At 35.1% G+C, this 23,221-nt stretch overlaps 1 protein-coding gene across 1 annotated transcript in view; it reads left to right on the plus strand.

Moving 5' to 3' along the window:
- Window positions 1-23,221, plus strand: part of LOC309601852 (nipped-B-like protein) — a 170,092-nt gene that overhangs the window by 90,581 nt on the left and 56,290 nt on the right. The window contains exons 9-10 of the mRNA XM_082335051.1: window positions 2,989-3,621; window positions 16,221-17,759. Of these exons, the coding sequence (XP_082191177.1) occupies window positions 2,989-3,621; window positions 16,221-17,759 (2,172 nt within the window). The remainder of the gene's footprint in view (window positions 1-2,988; window positions 3,622-16,220; window positions 17,760-23,221) is intronic.

The raw sequence follows: 23,221 nt of genomic DNA on the forward strand, positions 1-23,221 counted from the left end.
CCTTCCCAAATCAGTGGAGAATCTCTTTTTATCTCACAAGTTTTACGTATTCCTGCCATACAAAAAGAGTTTGGACAAAGTTCTTTTACTGATACTATGGAAGATCAGCTACAGAAAGTCAGTTATTTTTTCCTGATTTACTGCATAGCCCTAGATTTAGACTCAAAATCTGCCTACATATTTGTCTATTCTAAAAGAATATTCTGAAATTCGGTTCATTCCCAAAGATAATTTCCGAAGATCATTGTATGATTTACTACATTGACAGCATTTTGTAGAACAGACCTTCTCAACCTTGGAATCTCGACTGGTTCAGCAAACAAGGTCATACCTGTCTGTCTGTGTATTCTTTCCATAAAAACATTTCTTCTGTTATCAGCAAGTCTTTTAAGAGCTTTGTTCTCAGACACATAATGGCTCAAGCCTTTTCCCATAGGAAATATTCCAGACTGACTTCAACAGTAATAGGCAGAACTCTCTCTGTATAATGGGTGATGTTTTGTCTGAAGTCTAAGCATCCAACACAGTGTGGTACATGTTCAATGTGTGATACCTGATCAAAACTGTTAATGTCTGTGGTAGAATGAAACTGTTACAGAATGCTTCATCTTTTTCAATTTCTTTTCACTTCAGTACATAGTTATTGTAGCTTCTAAGCCCCTTTGTTGCCAGAGGCTTAGCCATCATTAGACATCTCGGAAATATGTAAAGTTATTGCCGGAACATGTACTCTTAAAATGCAGCTTATAGGCCTTACTGTCAACACCTTTCAGGAATTTCCTTTAGGAGGAAGATACTTTTAAATAGCTATTTGTAGTGCTGCCTAGGAGAGGGAAAACTTTACTTTTGTATTTTCATTTACTGGATTCTAAGTACGTTCAATGGAATGCGCTGAAATCCTTCTGACTTCCTCAAGTCTACCCAAAGATAAAAAGAACCACCTTATCTGTTGCTGCAGTGTTATTTTTCAACTTGAGGAATATCAAATGAATACAAATCAGAACAATCTTGTCAAATTTACTTAAAAGTTTAGGACAAGGGCGAATCAAATCTGTCTCCTCTATTTGAAGTGTAGCTGTGAAAAACGGTAAATGTTCCATTGTTGCAACTTCAGAAGTATTCATTTAAGAGATAATTCAAGAGTAAGATGTCAGTAAGATCTCTCTGAAAAGTTTTGAGCTGCCTCTACTATTTGTAGAAATAAAAATGCAGCCTGTATTTCCACTGAGTAGTAGTCATTGCCTTAAAAGAAATTAGTAGCTAACAGTTTCTGCTATTCATTACACTGAGACAATCTTGTAAATTATTGTCTAAAGAGACAGTAATTCGGAGAAGTGTGTATGTGTGTGGAGGGGGCATCACAAGAATAGGAATCTGGTGGAAGGCAAGTGAGAGATCTTCATAGGGTGTGTAGCCAGGTCTTCAATACTAGTGATTGAGTGTGGTGTCTAATTTGAGGAGGGGAAATGGAGTAGCGAAAAGATCTTGAGAATCAAGATGAGTCAAAACAGGGCTTCCCAACATTGTGGATTTTATTGACAGAATATGGAGGTGTTGCTGATGGTCAAGAAAGGGTAAGATAAACCCATTTTATACCCTGCTTTACATACAGAGGTTATAGGTCTTCTCACAGAATGTACTAGGGAGAGAAAATAAGTATAGTAGTCTGTGCAAAGAAGTCATCAGTAAAGGCATGCCTTTCATTTGAATTGAAGCTTTACTAGAGGTATCCATTATTTTTTTCATCTACAGGTCAGTACATTACTTAATGATTCTTAATATTTCTTAAAATATGTGATAGAAATTTAAGCTTCAGAATAAAGCAGCTTTCTTGTTTAGTGGTGTGTCTTGAATGAAGTACACGGGGACTTGTATTCCAGTTAGTTTTTGAGTGTTGTTAGAAGTATTGACCTATGATGACCTAAAACAGAATGACTAATAATAATCTCAGTCACTGCTTTCTGAACATCAGTATTCCCTAGTGGATGAATGGGATCAGATAAATGTTTGCTTTGTTTAACAAGAGGAGGCTGGCTCTATTGGTCCAGCCAATAGGCTTTTCTTTTTTTTTTTTTTTTTCTTCACACGAGTATTCCTTTTTAAGCCAAAAATTATAGCTCAAAATTATAATTGGGACAGGTTGAAAAGCTTCTCTGTTTTTCAAAGCTTTTTCTGGGCTAACAGTTATGGGGAGCTGGTTTAATTTGAGGAACAAAAAATTTAATGTGATTAATTGGAGAATGTTTTTAATAAAAAATGTCCTCTTTTAAAAATTTCTCTAGATAAAGCCTGAAGTAGGTGCATGTAGAAGTAAAAATTCATACATTTAAAAAAAGGAAAAAAAAGAGGGAAGATAAGGCAGGGCATGATAGAAAAATGCTCTAAGACAATTAGTGTTTTCTAGATAGTAATGAATGGGGGAGGTTGGAATGAGTTTACCTAAAATTACAAAAAGAACCAAAACAGTTGAAAATGAACTGTCAGAATCGAAGTTAAGGAGGTTGTGTATGTTTTGATTTTTTAATATATATATATTTTTTTAATAAAAAACGTGTGGCTGAAATGGCTAATGCCTATACACTGATCATTAAGTCTTCATCACTGGACCTTATTAAGAATCTTTTTGATATTTCCTTTTTCTGTAGTCAACTTGCTTTCATTAACTATTTTCTAATAGTTGATACTCTGAACCTGCAGGTACTATTTTTATTTATTCTTTTTTGGTGGTGGGTTTTTTGTTCCATCTTCTCTGAAATGATCCCTTCTCTACCTGCAGTGGATGGCTAAAATTCCTAGGAAATACACTGCAACTATCTGGATTACATCTTGATCTAGGAATGATGTGCTTCCTACCAATCTTATTTAGACCTTTTGTGAACACAGATATATGTACAAATACATATTAAAATTATGTAGGTTATATTTAGTGTGTTTGTATATAAACATGGAACAACATAACTGTTCAGTTTTTCTGAATTATTATTCTAGGATCAAGACAACCTTTAATCCAACAATCTCAGCCTCCACCTTATTCATCACCTAGAGATGTTCCCCCAGACATATTGTTAGATTCTCCAGAAAGAAAGCAAAAGAAACAAAAGAAAATGAAGTTAGGCAAGGATGAAAAAGACCAGACTGAAAAAGCTGCAATGTATGATATCATTAGTTCTCCTTCCAAGGACTCCACTAAGCTTACATTAAGACTCTCTCGTGTAAGATCTTCGGATATGGACCAGCAGGATGATATGCTTTCTGGTTTGGAAAACAGCAGTATGTCAGAGGGTGATATTCCTTTTAATGTGCAGTACCCAGGACAGACTTCTAAAACACCCGTTACTCCACAAGATGTTAACCACCCACTAAATGCTGCTCAGTGTTTGCCGCAGCACGAACAGACAGCTTTCCTTCAGGCACAACAAGTGCCTGTTTTACAGCCGAACACTTCAGTTGCTGCAAAACAACCTCAAACTCCTGTGGTACAGACACAGCAACAGGTTTCGCAACAAGGAACTATAACGTCATATGATGAAGTAGAATTGGATGCATTGGCTGAAATTGAGCGGATAGAACGTGAATCAGCTATTGAAAGGGAGCGATTTTCAAAAGAAGTGCAAGATAAAGGTAAAAGGATTGTGTGTGTATGCACTATATATATTATATAAATATATATGCATATAAAACCCATATATATATATATATATATAAACCTTCCTGTCACTGTCATATAGTTCAATTCTGTTTATTCAGTGTAGGTGGTTCTATGACATTCATCTCCATTCCCCTCCAACAATGAACTGTAATCTCTCATATATGCATATTTTTAATATCCAGTATTCTTTATTTGGGATCTTAATGGATGGAAAAATGAAGTTCTTATGTTTCAAAATTCTTTTTAAGCTGCTCTTATTTTGAACCATGAGACTGAATGAAGTACAATTTACGTTGTTTATAGTTTCGAAAATCCCAGCAGTACCATAAGTAAAAATTTGTAATAAGTTTTGGTAGTTGAATTATTAATTATGTTGCCTAATTTAAGAAAATACAGGAAACCTCTTTTATGCCATTTCTATTCATATCCTAATGTGAAGGAGGTGTTAGATTAAAATCACATCTATTCTTTTAAAGGCACTGTAATGATTGGGTAATATATACTGCTATATTGTCTCCAATGTTTGTTTAACTGGATGTTCATTATTATGTAGGCATTACAAGTTTTAGAGAACTACCATATATCTATATGGTCTCTAGCACAGAACCAGATGAGCCTCTGAAATGTTTGCTCTTCAGTAGGTGTACTGGTTGTCTTAACTGATTTCATTGAATCTATCCTCTTTGATTTTTTCTTTTTTTTTTCTTTTTTCCTTTTTTTTTTTTTTCTTTTTTTCCCTGTTGTTAACTGGTTTGAAGGTCTTAAGCTTCAGAAATATCAAAAGTGGATGCAAAACCCACATGTAAATCTTGAAGATAAGATGTGGTTTATAAAGTAGATAGTGATAGGTTAACAGAAGTATTTTTCAGAAGCTTCCTCTGCACTGTGTTTAACTTCTGAGAAATAAATCTTTTATAGTATAATGCTAATTTACTAGATACTCCCAAGAAAAATCTTGCAGAGTGGAAAACAGCACAAATTCTGATTTTGGAAGTTCATAGGTGAAAATGGTCGATTTTGGACATACTTGCGTGGAGGCAACTAAATTTACATATGGTTTGGGTCTTTAACCAGCAGAGAGAGCACAAGTTTTCTCCCTATTCAAAGATTTTTTTTTTCTGTTTTTAAAGATGCTTGAGGAGGGGAGGGGGGGAGAGAGATGGATGGGGGGGAGAGAGAGAGAGAGAGAGAGAATGAGTTTGTTGTGTTTGTGTGTGTGTAAATGTTCTTGTTGCAATTACTAAAAGGATTAACTTTTTAGGTATTTCTTATTTGGTAACTAAATCAAGTCTCGTTAGAAAACATTGTTTATGAATATACGGAGAAAATGGGTGCTCACCTCAAAAGAGATCTCTACTGCCTTTAATTTTGATTTAATGAAATGATGGAATTTGTTACTTTGCTTGCATCTCTTTACTAGTTTAAAATTTATTTATGGAGAGCTTGTGGTTTGTCTCCTACTACTTAAAAAGCTACTTTTATATCCCCACACTTCGAGTAGATTCTCTAGCACATTTTATCTGAGAAGCATCTCAAAAAATGCAGTGTATTTTTGAAGGTGCACAGCAGCCTTCAAACACTTAGAGCAAGACTAAAACACTCTTTCTCTTTTGTTCTGGTTTTCAGATGTTGAACATTAGTTGTGAAGTTTGTTTACCATAATTACATAGCCATGGGCAGACTCCAATTTGTTTCTTTTGGGGAAAGCAGTGATTTTTATAGAATGGGATCTCTCCCTTTCACCACTACTCAATAACCATCTTACCAAATAAGGATTCCAACCTTATGCTTCCCTTCTACCTGCATCCTCTGGCACGTCTCAGTTCTTCCCGAGTTCCTGCAATTGCTATGGATCATGTGCAAGAGTTGCTGCCTTATATTGGGACAAATGATCACCATTTATTCACTGGTGGTAAATTGCTCCTATGTTAGACAGCAGCTCTTTTCACTTTAGCTGCTGAGGTTTCAGCCATGAATGAATAGTATTGAGTAGAAGGATTTTCAGCAGTCTTGGGACACATTTCTTGAAAAGCTGTTACCTTGGAGAAATATGATTCTTATTTTTTGGTAATGCTTTTGCCATTGCTTGTAAGTTTGTACTATGTCTACAAGTTGATACACTCTGGGATTGTTCTAGTTACAGCCATTTGGTTTGGTGTGACTGCAGGAGGAAGCTTCCTCTATTGTTCCTATGGGAATATGTCTGTTAGAAATATATCCAGTAACTTCTAAATGTGTCATTCATTTTTGTGAAGTTGTTTACTGTATTTATGCAAAAGCCTGGCATTTGTGCATTTTAGTACATATACTGTAACTTCAGATCACATTATGTCAAGAAAATAGTGTGATTGTAGCATGTACTCGGTCTAATTAGAATGGGAACGTATAGTGCTAGCTGATGCTGTACATAGCAAGTGTCCCTCTAGAGATCTTACTCTAGATGCTAGCACATGCTAAAATCTGCATGAAAGCATCTTTGCTGCTTTTGTAATTGAGGCATGGGAATACATATTACAGTCACACTACACTTTCTGTGTAGGCATACGTTGTTGTCTTCCATAAATTACTTTGAGTAGAATTGTACTCACAAGTTTTGATAGAAGATTAGCAGTCTCTTCTGTCCTTTTTTTAGACATGAAATCTCTACAGTACTATGCTTCATCAAAGGTTTTCAGATGCTTCTTTTTTAAGAGTAAGGCTTTGGATAGATATGACATGTTCTTTCTGAGGTTGGGAACCAGTAGTGCGGTGGAACTGTTTATTCCAGAGGAGAGGCGGGGGGGTTCTTGCTAAAAATTATACAACTACTACACTTGCCTAAGGCAATGCTAAGTTCTTTTTTTTTTTAATGCTGAGGTCCTTTTATAATGTTTGGTACAGGTGGGAAATGGAGATTGGAGTCCTTTAGAAATTTATAGTACTTTTTGTAATAAATTCCTAATTCTAACAAGACTGTTAAAATATTTAGCTTCCACCAAACAAAGTCTCTCAAAGTAGGAGGCAGTCTCCATTCCAGAGGTGGAACTAACACAGGGTTTTGCAGATGTGCCACCTTCTTTGAAAAGCAGCGAATCTTTCTGGAACTTGATTGTCATGCTTTTGCTTTCTGAAAAAGGAATTCTTAGTGCAGAAATCACTAATGCAAAATCTGGCAGATTTGGCCTAATGTCTATCCAGATATGCATAAGGAGAGATTTTATGATATAGACCTTTTGCCTCCATATCTGGGTGCTTTTCAGAGCTCTGTTTTTATAATTCTATTCTTTTGGTCTATTTAGATCTTGGATTAAGTGGATTATATGGTCTTTTCATCATGATGGAGAGGTACAAAATTTGAAAAAGTTGGTTTTGTCCATCTCCTGTTCCTACTTTTTCCATCAAGGAAGTCTCTCTGTATTGATTAATTTTGCAAGTAATTTGTCTGTATCTGTTAATGAAAGGAATAATTGGAGATTTTGGAGATCAAGGCACTCGGCACCGAAAGTTGCATTCTAATACATTTATTATGTTTAATAGCCTCAGAACAAACAAATAAGTCCATGGAACATGACAAGCCTCAGGTTTTCAGTTCCAATTGCCTCCTTCACAATGGCCTCTATACCCTCATCAGATACAAGTTGTCAATCAATACTAGATCATATCTTCTCTTTTGAAAGGATGTGTAATATCACAGATAGATCCAGCTATTGTTTATCGAGACTCAGATTATTTGAGTTGAAAAAAAGTGATTCGGAAGGGTTAATACAGAAATCATTTTTCCACGACAGTCAACAACAAGTGAACCATCCTCTGCTTAGGTACATCAGGATACCTTTCTAAAGAAATTAGAAATAATGAAGCTTCATGCATGCTTTCTTCTAATCACTGTCAGTAGTCACATTTCCTGTACTACTTGGTGCTCTTGAATGCTTTCGAAACAAGCAGAGGTCCATATTCTGAACCTATTTTATTCACTTAACTGGAGCTGTGCTTAGTTCACATTCTGAAGTTGACTACTCCAAGAAAGTACAAGAAATCCTGTGGAGTTTTAGAAAATTATGTCCTTCTCAGGAATTTTTTTTTTTTTCGGGGGGGGGGGGGGGGGCGCAGCGTGGCTGTTGAGGGAGAAATTTCATTTTGGTAACCTCAGTTCTTTGCATTACCTCGTGATTTGCCACTGTTCAGATACAAGTGGGTTATTTTTGTTTATAGTCAAGTAGTTTAAAGCTAGTCAGTCACTTTCAGTCTAAACCTTTCCCAGAACATTACATTAAGTTCTTCTTGTTCTTCAAGATTTAGACCTTCTACTGAATTAATTTTCAGGTTCAAGGTTTCTACCTCAAGATCTTTCATGCTTTTCCAAAGACCCCAAATACTGTGAATCAAAAATATTTAAGATATTAATGTTAAAAGGAGCTCTGAGTCTTCTAGAAAGGGGAAAAGGGAAGATAACCTTGAAAATTACTTGAAAAAACAGAAAGCAACCCATCTTTTTTCAGAGACACTTTTTCAAATTGCATTAGTTTTTTATTTTATTCAGATTTGCTAAATTTTAATTTGAGCTCTTTCACACATAGTATTGTGTGTTCACTGTTAGATTTTAGGCTACTTCAAAGACACTTTTATATAATGCAGCTGCCTTAACAGATTAAGGGGTTCTACTTGTAAAAGGCACTGTTCTCTGGAGTTTGTGAGAAGAGTCATGAAATCATTAATCACTAACCGTTTCATTGGGAGGCTAATATATATATATATTTTTAAACTTAAAAGAATTAGAAGCATTTTTTAAATGAGACAAACCTACACGTTTCTGTGGGTTTTTTCCCCCTATATATTTTACCTCTGAGGATCCATTTTACCCACTTTGGAATCTTACTGTAGATTCTTTGAATTAGGAAGAAGGGAAGCTATAATAACTTTATTTCCAATAATTGGATCAGTTAGGGGGCATTTGGATGCCTGCTGTGGGCCCTTCATTTTTTAGTTCATTCCAAGCCCATAGCAGCAGACACACACATCCCAAGAGTGTGAATCTGCCGGAGCAAAACTCAAAACTACAGTTATAGGTAAGTAAACTTTTTCTCTTACCTTTTAAGTTCTTAATCCAGCTCCTCTCCCTTTCTCCCCATTACCCATCTCCCCCCAAAAGTCCCCCAAAGAGGAGACTAACAGAAGAACACTATTAAGAATTAATAGTTTGTTTATATCTAATTTTATGTAGCCAATGAATGAAATGACAGAACATGTAATTATAACCAGTATATTACCATTCATTTCCAAAAATATGTTATAGGGGGTTTATTTACTTAAACATGGAGATGTGAGTGTAGTCATTTGTATAGTAATCTTGCAGAAAATTGCAATCACTAATACCAGAAGATGAAATGAGACAGTGTAAAATATAAATGATTGTGTCTCTATGTAGTAGGACAGTGTGTGAATCAGGTATCATGTATTTTGTATATTCAAACTTTCATTAGGTCTGCATTTTGTAGTGTTATGTAATGGATGAAACTGGCACCTCATGTAGCTTTCCCAAGAAAAAGCAGGTTTGTTCCTATGGATGAGAGACTTTTTGTGTTCAGACGTGTTTTAAGAAAAGTAATGGGAAGAAATTCCTCTTCTATCTAGAGAAATTGCAATGAAGTGTTGCAATGTTTCCATCTATCTAGGAAAAAATTACTTTCTTTTATATTTTTTTAAAGAATGAAATACTGATTGAGTTAAAAAAACTTTTTAAAAAAAAAGTAGAGGCTTTATTTTTTAATGATGTTTACTTTGTTTTGGTGCTCTTGTGTAACATGAAAGCAAATTCCCATGTTTATCCCAGGTTGTGTTTTACGTAGGGTAGTGCAGAAACCTGCTCTTGTAAGCAGGTGTAGAAAATAACTAAAACCCAGAAGTTTGGTAAGAAGCGTATTTTATTTTTATCTGTAGCGTAAACTAAGATTAGAAAATTAAATATAATTTGCATGTAGTATATGTCCTTGATTGTACCTGTTAAATGGATGAGAGGATTTATAATATTACTTACCCAGTAAAGACTTCATTTTGTTCTGGGACAGTCACTTCTTTATAATGGATTTAAATCTTGCTAAAGAAATGGCATGTATAATTAATAAAGTTTATTAACAGTTTAAGCCCATCATTTCTATATTTCATAGTCACTAAGTTCACTCCAACATCAACCTAAGATGACACAGACTTTTTTTTCATTATCATCCCGTATAAATGTTACTGGATCTAGTTAATTGAAGATATTTTTGAATGCAAAGTATGATGTCAGAATGAAATCAACATCTGGAAGGGAGATTAAAAGTGTTCACCAATAAATTTCAAAGTCATTTGCTTATTTCTAAAGTTCGTTGTTCCTAGAAATGAATTTGAAGCTAATTGGATATGTTAATCTGTAAGTGATGCATAAAATAAGTAGTTTTCATTAAGTCTACTGTTAATGTGTTGCATTTTTCTTGTGAAATTAGGTGCTGCATTGTGTATTTCAAAAGTAATTGCACTTCAGGTTTTGCTCAGATTTTTTAACAATTGAGTTTACAAAACTATAATTCTTCACAAAGCAATCACATCAATAAAACCCACAATTTGTGTCAGAAAAATCTCTCATAAATAAATTGAAATCATATTGTTTGTAAAAGCAATATTAAATTCAGGGAGGTTAAATTACAGCTTCCAGTCTCTAAACAAGTGGAGATGCTTGATTATAATTTGCTGTAATTCAATTCTTGTTATTTTCTAGTGTAATATTTCTTTTGTATTACTATAGTTGACAGGGAATAATGAGTTACCAAACATCCTTAAGTAGAAAAATTCGTAAGATCATATTTCATTCTCCAGTTATGCTGATTACGTTATTGTCATATTTAAGAAAACAAGCAGGACTTTACCAAAATGAAGATTCTGAATTCTGCTATGCCCTAAGACATGTCAGAGACTCCTGTAGTCTTTTGGGGTTTTTGTTTCATGTTTGTTTGTTTGTTTTTTCCTGAAGAGTTTGGACATCCCTCCTGCTGGGCTTTCTTTTTTGCATAGTGACCAGAAGTTTGATAAAGTGGAGGAGCTAGTGCTGTGGGAATCTCTTCTACTGATAGGAAGGGGTCTCTTTGGTTGTTTAATTCTTTGCTTATTGGAATATGGTTTTGGGGGGAGGTCAGGTGAGAGCAAACTCTCATGGCTGGTAATGCTGAACGTTCATGAAAGAGTAGAAAGATAAGAATGGATATTTGCCCTCACTCCATTGATAGGTCATCCATCAGTACCATTAAAGTAATTTTAAATCTTCCTTGTATCCAGATTATATTGATTGGTTTAGATTCTTGTGGTCTACACAACACAGTTGGGGAGACAGGGCACTTGGACAGCTTTGAAGAGATCTGTGAAAAATAACTAGGAAAAGAAAACAGTTGTCAGTAAACATAGATTTGTTATTTAGGCATATGGTTATGTGTTATTTGTTGAAAATTCCTAGTCTTGACTGTTAGCTTAAATAAGATAAGCTTGTAATTAGCCTCTGGCTGGCTTGTCTTTGATGTTGTTCAAAAATGGAAGGTTTGACAATAAGTAATAACTGCTTAGGACTGGTATGTTTGGTATAAATTTATTCATTGTTGATTTAAATAATGCAAATAAATGGTATTTCAAATGAGTGGAGGCATATCCCAATAATCTCTGAAAAGTGTTAGAGCTTTAAAATATTAAACTCTTAATTGTTATGCTTTAAAAAAAGAAAGTTTGTACTGGAGTCATCAAAATGGTTCATCCAGAATTCAGCATTAGAGGATTAATCTTTGTGGTTCTGAAGAGGAGTACATTCACATTTAACCATCTTGGATATGAAGTCTCCAACCGAATCCCTTACAAGGTGTAAATGAGGAAGTGGTAATTTATCTGTTGTGTCTTCAAGATCATTCAAGATCATTCAGAAATCCCTGGATTTTAAAGTCTACCAAACAGTATTAATAGAGTGGAGTGTTACCATTCTGCTAAAACAAAGCTCAGCAACCATGCGTGTGGTTCTTATTTAGACTCATTACCTTTTCACAGGTATTTACAAAAGGCCCATTTCAGTTTGCTAGGACAAGCAGTTCTAGAAGCTTTTAGGCTATCATCCTATTATACTCATTTGTTGAAAGAGTTTAATCTGGGACTTAAGATAATAATCAGGTTTGCAAGAAAGCAGTAACATCGGAGTCTTCGGCACTAGTGGTGTTCTGGCTGCTGCTTTGGAAAGATTTCAGATTAAATGGAAGAATGGAGATACTTCTTTAATACAGCTCCCTTCATTCAGCTGCTGTCCCTAACACTTGCTCAGCTTCCGAGTACATCCATTTTCAGGATGGATATTCTTCAAATCATGATTGACTTGCAGTTTCAGCAGAAATGTATTCGAAGGTATCTGTGATTATTCCAGTGCAATGTGTTTTTGCACAAAGGTTCTGCAGTAATTAATTTCTAAATCTGAAAGTACTCATTGTTTTGACACGCAGATATTTCCAAAGATGAAGGCTACAACCTGTCTCCAGGAATACTGTTCATAACAGAACAGGTGAGACATAACTGCTTGGAAATCCAGCTAACCTTTTTTTCCATTTCAAACTTGTGGTTCCTGTAATAATTTTCTTGCACCACAGTGACCCATTTAATTTGACAGAACATCTCTGCTATTTTTTAGAATAAGGTAGCTTATGATCTTGCTTTGAGTACCAAGGTACTGCCTTTTGGTGAGCATGTTGCAATATAAAGAGAACATCCATGCAGATTTGCCAAGCCAAAAGAATGCATACATAGGAGAATAACTGGGATCAGACTGTACTCTGAACTGTCATAAATTTATTCAAGGAATTGAACAAAATGTAGATACTTTTTGGATGTATCTACATTCTTGGGGGGGAGGAGTGAATAATGTTTCTAAAAAGAAAAGAATCTGAAAACAACAAACTTGGATACCTGGATACCTGATCTCTAATATAGTCAGAAAGCTCTTCTGTGGCTTACTACATATTCCTTTTATTACGAAAACTGTTACAAAGAGTGAAGCAAAAAGATCCTGATCACACTTTATTGGTCTCAAGAACTTGTGAGCCTACCTGTTCAGAACTGTGGCAAGCTTTGAACCTAGGTCTGCAAGATTTGAAAGAAAAATATTAGTCTGATATTTTGGCAAAGTCCTAGATCCTGATAATAAAAAGAAATTCTACTGTCTATGGAATGAAGTGGATGAAGCTTGGATACTGATGCCTTGAAGGATATGAAGTATATTTGAATGGATATTGTAAAAGTTCCTAAGTTCATCTGTTCATTAAGACCCTAAGGGGTCTTGGGTCTCATGCCTTAACAAGGCAGATTTATGCAAACTTGCATATATTTGATTGTAAAAGAGAAGACCTGAAGACATCTGTTTTCAGAGGTTAATTACTCTCTCCTCACTTCTCTGATACTCTATTGATTATTCTCATATAGTTCAAAGTGAGTTCAAGATTTGATAAAGCCCTTGAAGCTCGATGGTGTTTTTCACCTTTCATATTTCTGCAGCTATGATGGCAACCTAAAAAGTTTTTGTGCTTGTTCAGTGGAGTTTTTCAATTATGCTCAATGACGATAGTGGTACTATGTACTCATCCTACTCATGCCCTAGTTCAACCTGATATTTTCATATGCTTGGGCCAGCTTTTTTGTCCTAGATCCAGAAATTTCATAGAGGCAAAACAGTAATGATCAAGTCTAGTTCTGAGGATCGCCATCAAGATGCACTGGAAATATGAAGAAATCTGTGAGTAATCTGCAACTCCATCTGCAATCACCTTGCCATTTAGGAAAAGAAAACTTTGAAGGCATCCCTTTCTTCTCAGATAAGATGTCAACAGGTTGTGGTTATAACTTACTAAAACATCAGTACTCAGTTGTCAAGAGAAATGAAGAAGGTGCATCAGAAGAGCTCTGTATTTAGAGGGAATATGCCAAGTTGTGATGTGATCATCTATTTATATGTTCTCAACTTAAAATTTGACATTTTGAATGATGATGAAGAGCAGCATTTTGAGCCTGGTCAGTTATGGAAGTTCAAGAGAGAAAATTGGTCCTACTTGAATGGTTTTGGTTGTTTAATCTTGGAGCCCTCAGCATGAGGGCTCTGAAAGGTGAGTTTTGGTTGATCCAGCTACAGCGGTTTAAGGCATCACAGCTCCTGACCTTTTGCCTTGCTCCTATAGTAGGGGTAGCAGAAGGAAACATTTGCTTGGCTCTTAGCTGACTTGTTCAGTCTGGTAGGTTAATGCAAACCATCTTCACTAGTGCCTTAAGCTGATGCACTGGACAATGAAACACACTTGTGGAAATGTGAATGTGTGTTCCTTTCTGCTACAGGTGATAACCTCAGTTAAAGGAATGGGGCAGATAACTGGTAACAGTAATGTCTTAAAGGCTACTGTTAGATCCACCATCAGAGCTTTACAGGACTTTTTCAGTGTGGCTGACATTTCTGGGTTAAAATGAAAAAGCCGACTGACTTTTCCTAAGAACACAAGTTTTTCAATTTGTGTTTCAAAATTTAAAGAGTTTTAATTGAGAAATAAGGTAGTGATATGTGTGTGTATGTATGTATATTAATGTATATGTTTTAAAAAAATAATCAAATTTGAAATCTATTAGTCTGGAAGCTTCTACTTCATGGCCATTCCTAAGACCTGCCATGAAGCTCAGTGAGGTCAAAGCCCTCTTAGTCACAGGGAGAAAAAGAATTTTTGTCACTGCATGAAGGTTTCAAAAAAATACATTTGTTTTAATAAGTAGTGTAGGGAAGTTAATCTATATAAGCTCTCATATGAATCCAACAGTTGTTGTACAGAAAAAGCAAAAATCGCCATGCTAAAAAGCTGCACCTTCGATTCGGCAAATTTATTTTGCTTCACATGTCTACCATAAAGTTGGCAGGTGTTCCTACAGGTTTTTGTTAAACTTTGAAAAATTCCTTATTTGCAGTTGACCAATTTCTGCATGGAGTTTATTGTATCTGTCTTTACTGTCTTCCAGCCATTAAATGTTGTACATAATTTTGGAGTTTTAGGAAGTTAGAGATGTACAAATAGATTTGAGAATGAAAATGATGGGGAAAAAAAAAAAACCTGTTCACATCACTGAAATTGACCTTGTTACTACTTGTTACTGTGTTCTAATGTTAATTTTGGAGATGATCCTTCAAAGTTTTAATTCTTCTGAATAAGAATCTTCTACAAGTATAGAAGAAATTGGAAGTCATATGTTATAATTCTGGTCTACAACTTGAGATGTTGGGATGTTTTTTCCTTAGAGTTTAATTCCCTCTTCCTTGATTGCATCCTCCTTACACTTCCCCTGCTCCCAAAAAGAGAGCTGGCTCATTGCATCTGGTGATAAGGCACCACAAATCTAGGCACAAAATAAGTTATTTTCCTTATATTGCATTTGTGGTTTAGACATTTTGACAATAGATCTACAACAGAATTTCCAACCTATTTAGGTCATTACTTAGACTTAAAATCATATTCCCTGATTACAGAAAAAATCATTGCTTTTTTTGACAAATTACAAAATGATAGTTGAGAAATGAGAATATAAGCCTTAGTGCAGGTAGGGCTTTTGAGTTTCATGGCAGAAATTAATTTTGGTTTAGAGTACCACGTTGCTAATATAAATAGGTTGTATTTTAAATGAATAGAACATACTCTTTTTGATATTTCCATGTGCTTCTCATTTCTATGAATTCTACAAAATTACAGGGTGTGTGGTTGGCTCGCTTTTTATTTTTTGGTATTCTACTCTTAATAATTTTATTTTTTTAGTGTAAACTGAAAGCATTATTAAAGAGTCAAGCTCTTGACACTACATAAAATTATCACTGAACTTTTTATTTCATCCATTAAAAGCATTATGGTTGCAAAGGGAAAATACTCAAACTTTTAAGTGTGTAGTGGCCCCCTACCTAATACATATGTGTTATGGTATAGACTCCAACTCTTGATATACTCCTTGTTTCAAAGAGAAGCGTGGAGTGTTGGAGTTATTTTAATCATTTTTGTTCATTGTTTGTGTGTTCCCTGGCTACAATATGTGTGAAGTCCAACTGATGCACTGAACCAAGTAGGGAGAACCTCTGTCTTAATCATTGCAGATCCTTGCCTAGTTCATGTATAATGAAGCAGGCTGAATCTGCAGAAGAGAATCTTTTATAGTAGTATTCCTCAAAACTTGCTTCAAGTGTAAATTGATTTTTTTTTTGTCGTTATGTATTGCAGCTGCTTTATTAGATGGTTCTCTTGGGAATTTTACAGGGACTTTGATTTCATATGTTTTGAGGTGTTTTTTTAATGATTAATTGGCATATGTGGTAGACTGACAATGAATGATAGTCTGAATACGTTAAAAAGTATTAGAGAAGTTCTATTCTTGCTTTTTTTTGCAACAAAACAATGGATTTTGTTGTGTGTGCACATACATGCTGAGGAGGATTAATTGGTGGGGGTGGAGGGGAATGGACATTTTTGCTTGGACATTTACCTGTTTCTATATATAGCATTTGTGATTTTTCTCTTTTAATTTGCAGATAAGCCTCTGAAGAAGCGAAAACAAGAAAACAAACCACAGGAGGCTGGTGGTGCTACTGGAGGAAATAGAGCAGCTTCTCAGGAGACAGGTTCTGCAGGAAATGGGGTGAGGCCAGCGTTGATGGTTAGTATTGATCTGCAGCAAGCAGGAAGAGCAGACTCTCAGGCAACAGTAACTCAGGATTTGGACACCATCAAAAAACCTGAAGAAATTAAGCAGTATAATGACGGGTTTGTGTGTGTTCCCCAAGAAGACACTGTTGGAGTTCTTAAATTTAAACCTGAAAACCATCCCGAGATTTTTAGGAAAAAGTCAGACTTTGAGGGTCAAAAGACAGATATCCAGCAAAATGAAAACAGACAAATGGAATTTCAGCAAAATGTGAGCAGGCGGTTGGAAAGTAAACACAATGAGAACAAACAGATAGAAGCTAAACATGAAAGCAAGCATGAAAGCAGACAAATGGAAGTGAAATACAATGAGAACAGACAGACAGAATCAAAACAAAACGAGAGCAGGCAAATGGAGATGAAACAAAATGAGGGAAAACAAAATAATGGCAAGCAGGAAATAAGGCAGAGGCCCGAAATGCCAAAACAGAAGAGTGAAGGCAGGCCTGAAACGCCGAAACAGAAGAGTGAAGGCAGGCCTGAAATGCCGAAACATAGACATGATAACAGGAGGGACTTGAGTAAACCATTGTCAGATAAGAAAATGGAAATATCTAGGCATAAACTAGATGTGAAATCTGATCCTTCAAGGATAAAATCTGAAAGTAGATCTGATCCAACAAAACAAAGGCCTGATGGGTGTTCAGTTTCTGATACACCAAGGCGTGACCATGATAGCCTTAAACAAAGATCTGAGGACAGGGAGGAATCAGAGAGATACAGAGGAGATCCATCCAAGATTAGAAGGCCTGAATATTTGAGATCCTCAAACAAAAATGAACATGATTCTAAGCATGGTATTAAATCTGATGGTTCAAAAATTGAGAAATTTGAAAGGAAACATAGACATGAGTCTGGTGAATCAAGGGAAAGGTTTTCTTCTGGGGATCAAAAATCAAGACCTGACAGCCCTCGCATTAAACAGGAAGGTAAAGGAGATTCTAGTAAATCAAGACCTGATAAACCTGGTTTTAAATCACCCAACAGCAAGGATGAACGAAGGACAGATGGTAATAAGAGTAAAATAGATAGTAATAAAGCACATGCTGACAATAAAGCAGAGTTTCCCAGTTATTTGTTGGGGGCAAGATCTGGTGCATTGAAACATTTTGTCATTCCAAAAATCAAGCGTGATAAAGATGGCAATGTCACTCAGGAGTCAAGGAAAACTGAATTTAAAGGTGAACAGAAGGACAAAGTAGAGAAGATTGGGCTAGTTGAAGATCTAAATAAAGGAGCTAAGCCTGTAGTTGTCCTTCAAAAGCTTTCTTTGGATGATGTGCAGAAATTTATTAAGGATAGAGAAGATAAATCAAGGGGCTCTTGTTTTAAACCTAACAAGAACAAGTCATCCAAATCTAATAAAGGTAAGATTTTTTTAATGTTAATTGCATTATATCTTGTACACTCCTGTTCTTTTAGATTTGCTACTCCTGTGGTTAGAAATTAAATGCAAACGTTTGATAGTTAGTTTATATGCTTGCTTATATGGTGATTTTGGGGAAAAAAGTGAAACTTGTCTATGGGATTGTCATTATTGGAAATCTTGCTACAGCGTAACTGAAATTATTTGTTTACTCCAATGCAAGTTCCTAATGTGGGAACACTTAAATGGTCTTAAGCTGTACGTCAGCTACATTAGTTTAATCTGGTAATTTATCTAGTTAAACATAACTGCTATATGAATGATTTAAACTGGTTTAAGTGTGTCTGCATAAGGGACTGGTACTACTGTAACTAAATCAGTGTAGCTGGAATGGTGGGAAATACTATGTATACAAGCCCTAAGATTCTTTTCTGTTTTTAATTGGAAATGAAATGTGGTTTTCCAAGGGATGTTTTGACATGATGAAATAAGAAGGAAGTTACAAAGTCCCATCTGCCTCTTTTACACTATAAATACAACTCTGTTGGGAAGCCTCTACACTTTAGGCTGTGTGACAATAAGCTTACAAAAAGGTTCTGTCTTTAGGAGAATTCAGATATTGTTGTCTCTAGGGTCCAGTGTATGTGGAAAGAGGAAAGGAACTGGTAAACAATGGGCTGGCATTTTCAAATTAGTAATATGAACAGGAAATTATTCAGAATAGTGTGTAGGTTTGATATTTGATTGATTGTCTCTTCTGCAGATTTAACACTTTTTTTTATAAGATTGCTTTTCTTCTTGGTGCTATAATTTTGGCTTCTTTGGTTTCAGACTAAAGTAGATCATTTGACATTGTGAAATCAATGTTACTAACTGGTCAGGGTTCCTTTCTTTTTTAATGTTTAGCATTTAAAGCATTTAAATTTCTTACATAGTTATGTTTATAGAGCTGTCATGTCTCAAAAATAGACAAATAAAGTGGTAGGGGAGAGGATTTCAGCTGTATACAGGATTATTTATGAATGCAGTTCCAGGTATATCATTGCTCATGAATTTGAGATTAAAATGTTCTCTTACAAAGTTGATCTGATAAGAAATGATGTGGAAATCATCTTTGTGAATGTATAACTATGTTTATGTGCATGTGTACAGAGTTGATATCCGTATAATGAATTTATTGTGCTACGTCTGTTCTCTATCTACTAACCTGATTGTATTGACTCTTAAAGACTTAATAATTCATGATGAATATTACTTATTTGTAAAATATTAGCCTCCTTGTTAAATGTTTTCTGTTTATCCTGGAAATATGAACATTTCCCCTCTCCCTTTTTGAGGTTCAGAACAGGAAAAATTTCCATTTCTAATCATAATAGGTATCTAGAGTTGGACATAAAATTATGACATCTTTGCTGTCAGCTTAGTCTGAAGATTTCAGATGAAACTTTTATGTTCTTGATAGGGAATACTGAAAACTTTCTGATGGAATTCAGCTCTAGTCTCAAAAGGATAGACTTTGAATTCACACAATTTTATGTGCAGGAAATCAGTAATTTTTAGAGCCCTCAGAGCCATATACAGTGCATGTATGCTTTCTAAAATGTTTCTGAAGTAGACTTTTTTGTAGTCTGTATTGTATGTGGTTATTTATATAGTATATTTTAGTAATGTGTAAAGGTTTGAATGACTCTTATCCGATTGGCATGACTCTAGTAGCTGTGTTGCACATGAGCAATGCATTCATTTTAAAGTCAGGTTTATAACTTTTCTGCAATGTTACTGTGTATTTTGTGTTTTCTGAAGTAATATATTTCTTACATATTCTGAAATAACTTGGGACATATTTTCCAGGGGAAAAAAATGTTTGAATCTGATATCAGTCTCTTTGCTATTGTATCTAGAATAAGATTCTTACAATGATACTAGAAATAAGTTTCGTGGAAAGAATAATGTTGTAACTATGTTTCTCTTACAAATCAAGTTTTGAGTTTTCAGCCAGGCAGATTTCAGAGAAAGTTTCTTTGAACTTCAGATTTTTCATGTGTATTTTTAGTTTTACATTTTTTTGCCCAACTCCCTGTTAATGTACTTCCTAGGATATTTTATGCTAAATAATTAGGTGAACTCCAGTGTTTTAAAAGGCTCATAATTCATAAAGATATCTCTTCATAAGCCAAAGTCTATTTGTCAACAGCTGACTGATATAGAAAATATTCATGTCATTCCAACAATGTCCTCACTCCAATTGAGAGAAATAGCATTCACTGTTTTACTCTGTGCCATTTTTAGTTATAAACATTTTAATACACTAGGAGATGTAATTTTCATAAACATTCTTTATTTAGTTCATCCTATATTTCTTAAGATTGTAGCAAATCTTTTCTAGTGTTGCCTTTTAGCATCATTATTCCACTTCTCGCATCCCTCTTATTCCATGTAGCTTAGTATATTTCACTTTATCTTTCCTTCTTTTACCTCCTTGTATTTCTTGTCCTTTGTTTTTCCTTTTTCATCCATCCCTCCCTCAAGAAAATGTCTTCTCCTGGCTTTGTCATGTACAACATCATTCCTGTGATTTATCTGAAATCCAGTTTAAAATAGGATTAGTTCAGCTAGTTCAAAAGACCATTTAGATAGTCATTCTGTCTTAAGGGACTAATGCCCATTCATTATAAAACTCAGTAAAATTGACTTGTTTTAAGCTAAAACTAATGCTATGTATACTGAAAGTCTATACAACTTTTTACGTTGTTTCAATAAACTTTAAATTTGAAAAGCATACCTTTATTGTGCACGTGGATAAGCCTTGCATTGTACTGTAAAAAAAAAAGTAACATTTTAATCAAATTTTATAGACAGGTTTGAAATTTTGATATTATGTGAATGGGATAGCTGTAGTACACGATTGTTAAGATTGAACCATCCAAACAGTCCCTTTTGGCATTTACAAGGAAGAAGCAACATTTTTCTCTCTCTCCTGATCTTTGAGCAATTTTCTGAAAGATGTACTCTAGCTCAGAGGAAAGTTATGGAAGTTTTTTTTTTGTTAAGGGGTCTTATGGTGAAATTTTGTGGCCTGTTTTGTCCAGGTCAGAATGAATTGCAACACTTTTTTTCTTCTGGTTTTAACATCTGTGAATGCCTTTTATCCTGGTTTTAATGCAAATCTATGTGGTTGGGGAATCCATGAAACTTTTCCCTTCAAGTTTGTGCCTGTAATGAGGAGGTCATGTTTGCTGTCCTTTCTTTTCAGAGCTTCAGCGAGTACCTTCTCTGCTGCTTCTTATAGCTATACTGATCAGCTATGTTGAGATGGGAGCTGTTACCAGTTTTACAGTTACTGCATTCTGAACAAGACAAATTTTACTTTGTTAAAGTATGAAACAGATATGAGTAATGAGAGAAACTGTAACTGTCTGTGTTAAGGAGATGTCTGAGTTGGTTTATAATATATTTGAAGGATTGGCTTTCCAAAATAAGCACCACATATGTAATGCAAGTTTTAGTTCTAGGACAAGTGAGTGCACGATTTTTAAGACTTGTGCAGCAACACCTTTTGGGTCTTCAAATATCGCCTAAAAAGACTTTGTTGTTTTTAAAAAAAAAAAAGAAGTGATAATTTCACTGCAGAATCTAATGCCAAATGCTACTCCTTCATTGTGTAGATTGTTATTATAGGATTTCATTATCTGTACAACACAGAACTTTAAACACAAGTTTTTGTTGCTCACTACAAGTCTTCCTAAATATACTGTGTTCTCTGCTGCTATGATCTGAAATTTGAGTGAAGATTTGCCATTTCTTCAAAGGTCCTCTTCATATTTTTACAATTGCAACTAAAAAATTTACTGCTGCTTAATCATCTTTATGTTGTAGAGTTAAAACAATGCTTCTAGATTTTTCTGTGTTCTATGCTTGTGTTTTGTGGGGTTTTTTTTGTTTGGTTTTGTTGTGGTTTTTTTTTTTTAATTCCAGATGACTTTTTCAGAGTCTATAATAACTATAATTTGTAGTCAGTGGTAGGTTGTAGCAGCGTAAAATTCCATGGCATTTGTGTAACATGATGGTCCATCTTTGAGTTCTAGCACTGCTGGAAACAGTCTCACTTGTGAAGCAGAGTTATCAATTAGGTGCTCATCTTCTAGATAGGAGTGACAATAAAGGGAGTATTCCAGGATGAAAAGCTGTATCCAGATTGTGTTGGCTCAGTGAGCCAACTTCTGATGCTTCTCACAGTGTTCCGGGCAGCACAGCAGAGCTACTCACCAATACTTTTTGGTACAGCTGAAAATTGTAGACAAAAAGGGAGTATCAATTTTAAACATTTGTTAAATCCCCCCTTCTACAAAGACAAAATTGGCAAACCTTTGAAAAAAATAGCTTATGGATATTAACTTATCAAGAAAACTTTAGAGTTAAACTCAAATTTATTTCGAAAATAACAATGCTGAAACAGACATATTGTTGTACTCACTGAAATCAGTGGGGCAAGCAGCTGTGCTGCAAGGAAATAACTGGAGTAAAAGCATATTTCCTTTGGAAAGGAAAAGACTGCAACTCAGCTTGCTTACTGCAGATTGTGCTTTTGTAAAGATAACCATTGTGAAAGTCTGTAATTCCACAAATCTGAAATTTGGAATCACTGTTTTAGAGTTCCTGGTAGCAACTGCAATTGCATGTGGGAAGGCCAGAGTAATAACCCACTAAGCATCTTGCATGTGCATGCACTGCCAGGTGGATCAAGCATGTCATAACTTTCTCTGAAGTTCTCTAGTAAATTATGCCACATTTCAGAGAAATGAAGGATATATTTCATGGTTTACAGCAAGGAGTTTGTCATGAATCTTCTCAGCTGAAGTCTTTAAAGCTTCTCTTAAACTCTAAATTTAACTGAATTGTAGAAAAAACATCACTTTCATAAGAATTCTACAATCTTCCTGGTTTTCCTCTTTTCTGAGATATTAGTGACTACCTCTTTTCAACTTAACTAGTCTAGAAGAGGAGCTGGCTGTCCCTCGTGGCATTAGAAGTATTTAAAGATATGTTGGGTTTGTAGAGGATCCATTTTAATATACACTTTGTCCACTTAGCCTGAATTAATTTTTTTCTCCTTTCTGGACTGAGCAGGTTCATAGTTTGGAAAATATTCCAGGCATTGTTTAGTCAAAAGCCAAAACCAAACTATATATCAACAGTTAAATCCAATAGTCTAGGAAGATCTCAGTTCTCTAGCATGGATTGTTCCTACTTGCAGGGATTTTTTTAGGCATGGTGCGTCTGTCCTATCCCAAAAAGTATGTTGAGATGTGTGTGGGCATTGTATGTACTCTCTGGGGCCTTCATTTTTGGTGCTAGTTTTTCAGAAGTAGATGTTGGATAAACTGATATCGGTAGACAGCAGGAATTCAGCAGTTGCACACTGGAGTCCGTCCTTGTGTTGGTCTGTTACCAGTACAATAGGAG

Source organism: Platalea leucorodia (genome assembly GCF_965183815.1).
Source record: "Platalea leucorodia genome assembly, chromosome: W".
Classification (NCBI taxonomy): Eukaryota; Metazoa; Chordata; class Aves; order Pelecaniformes; family Threskiornithidae; genus Platalea; species Platalea leucorodia.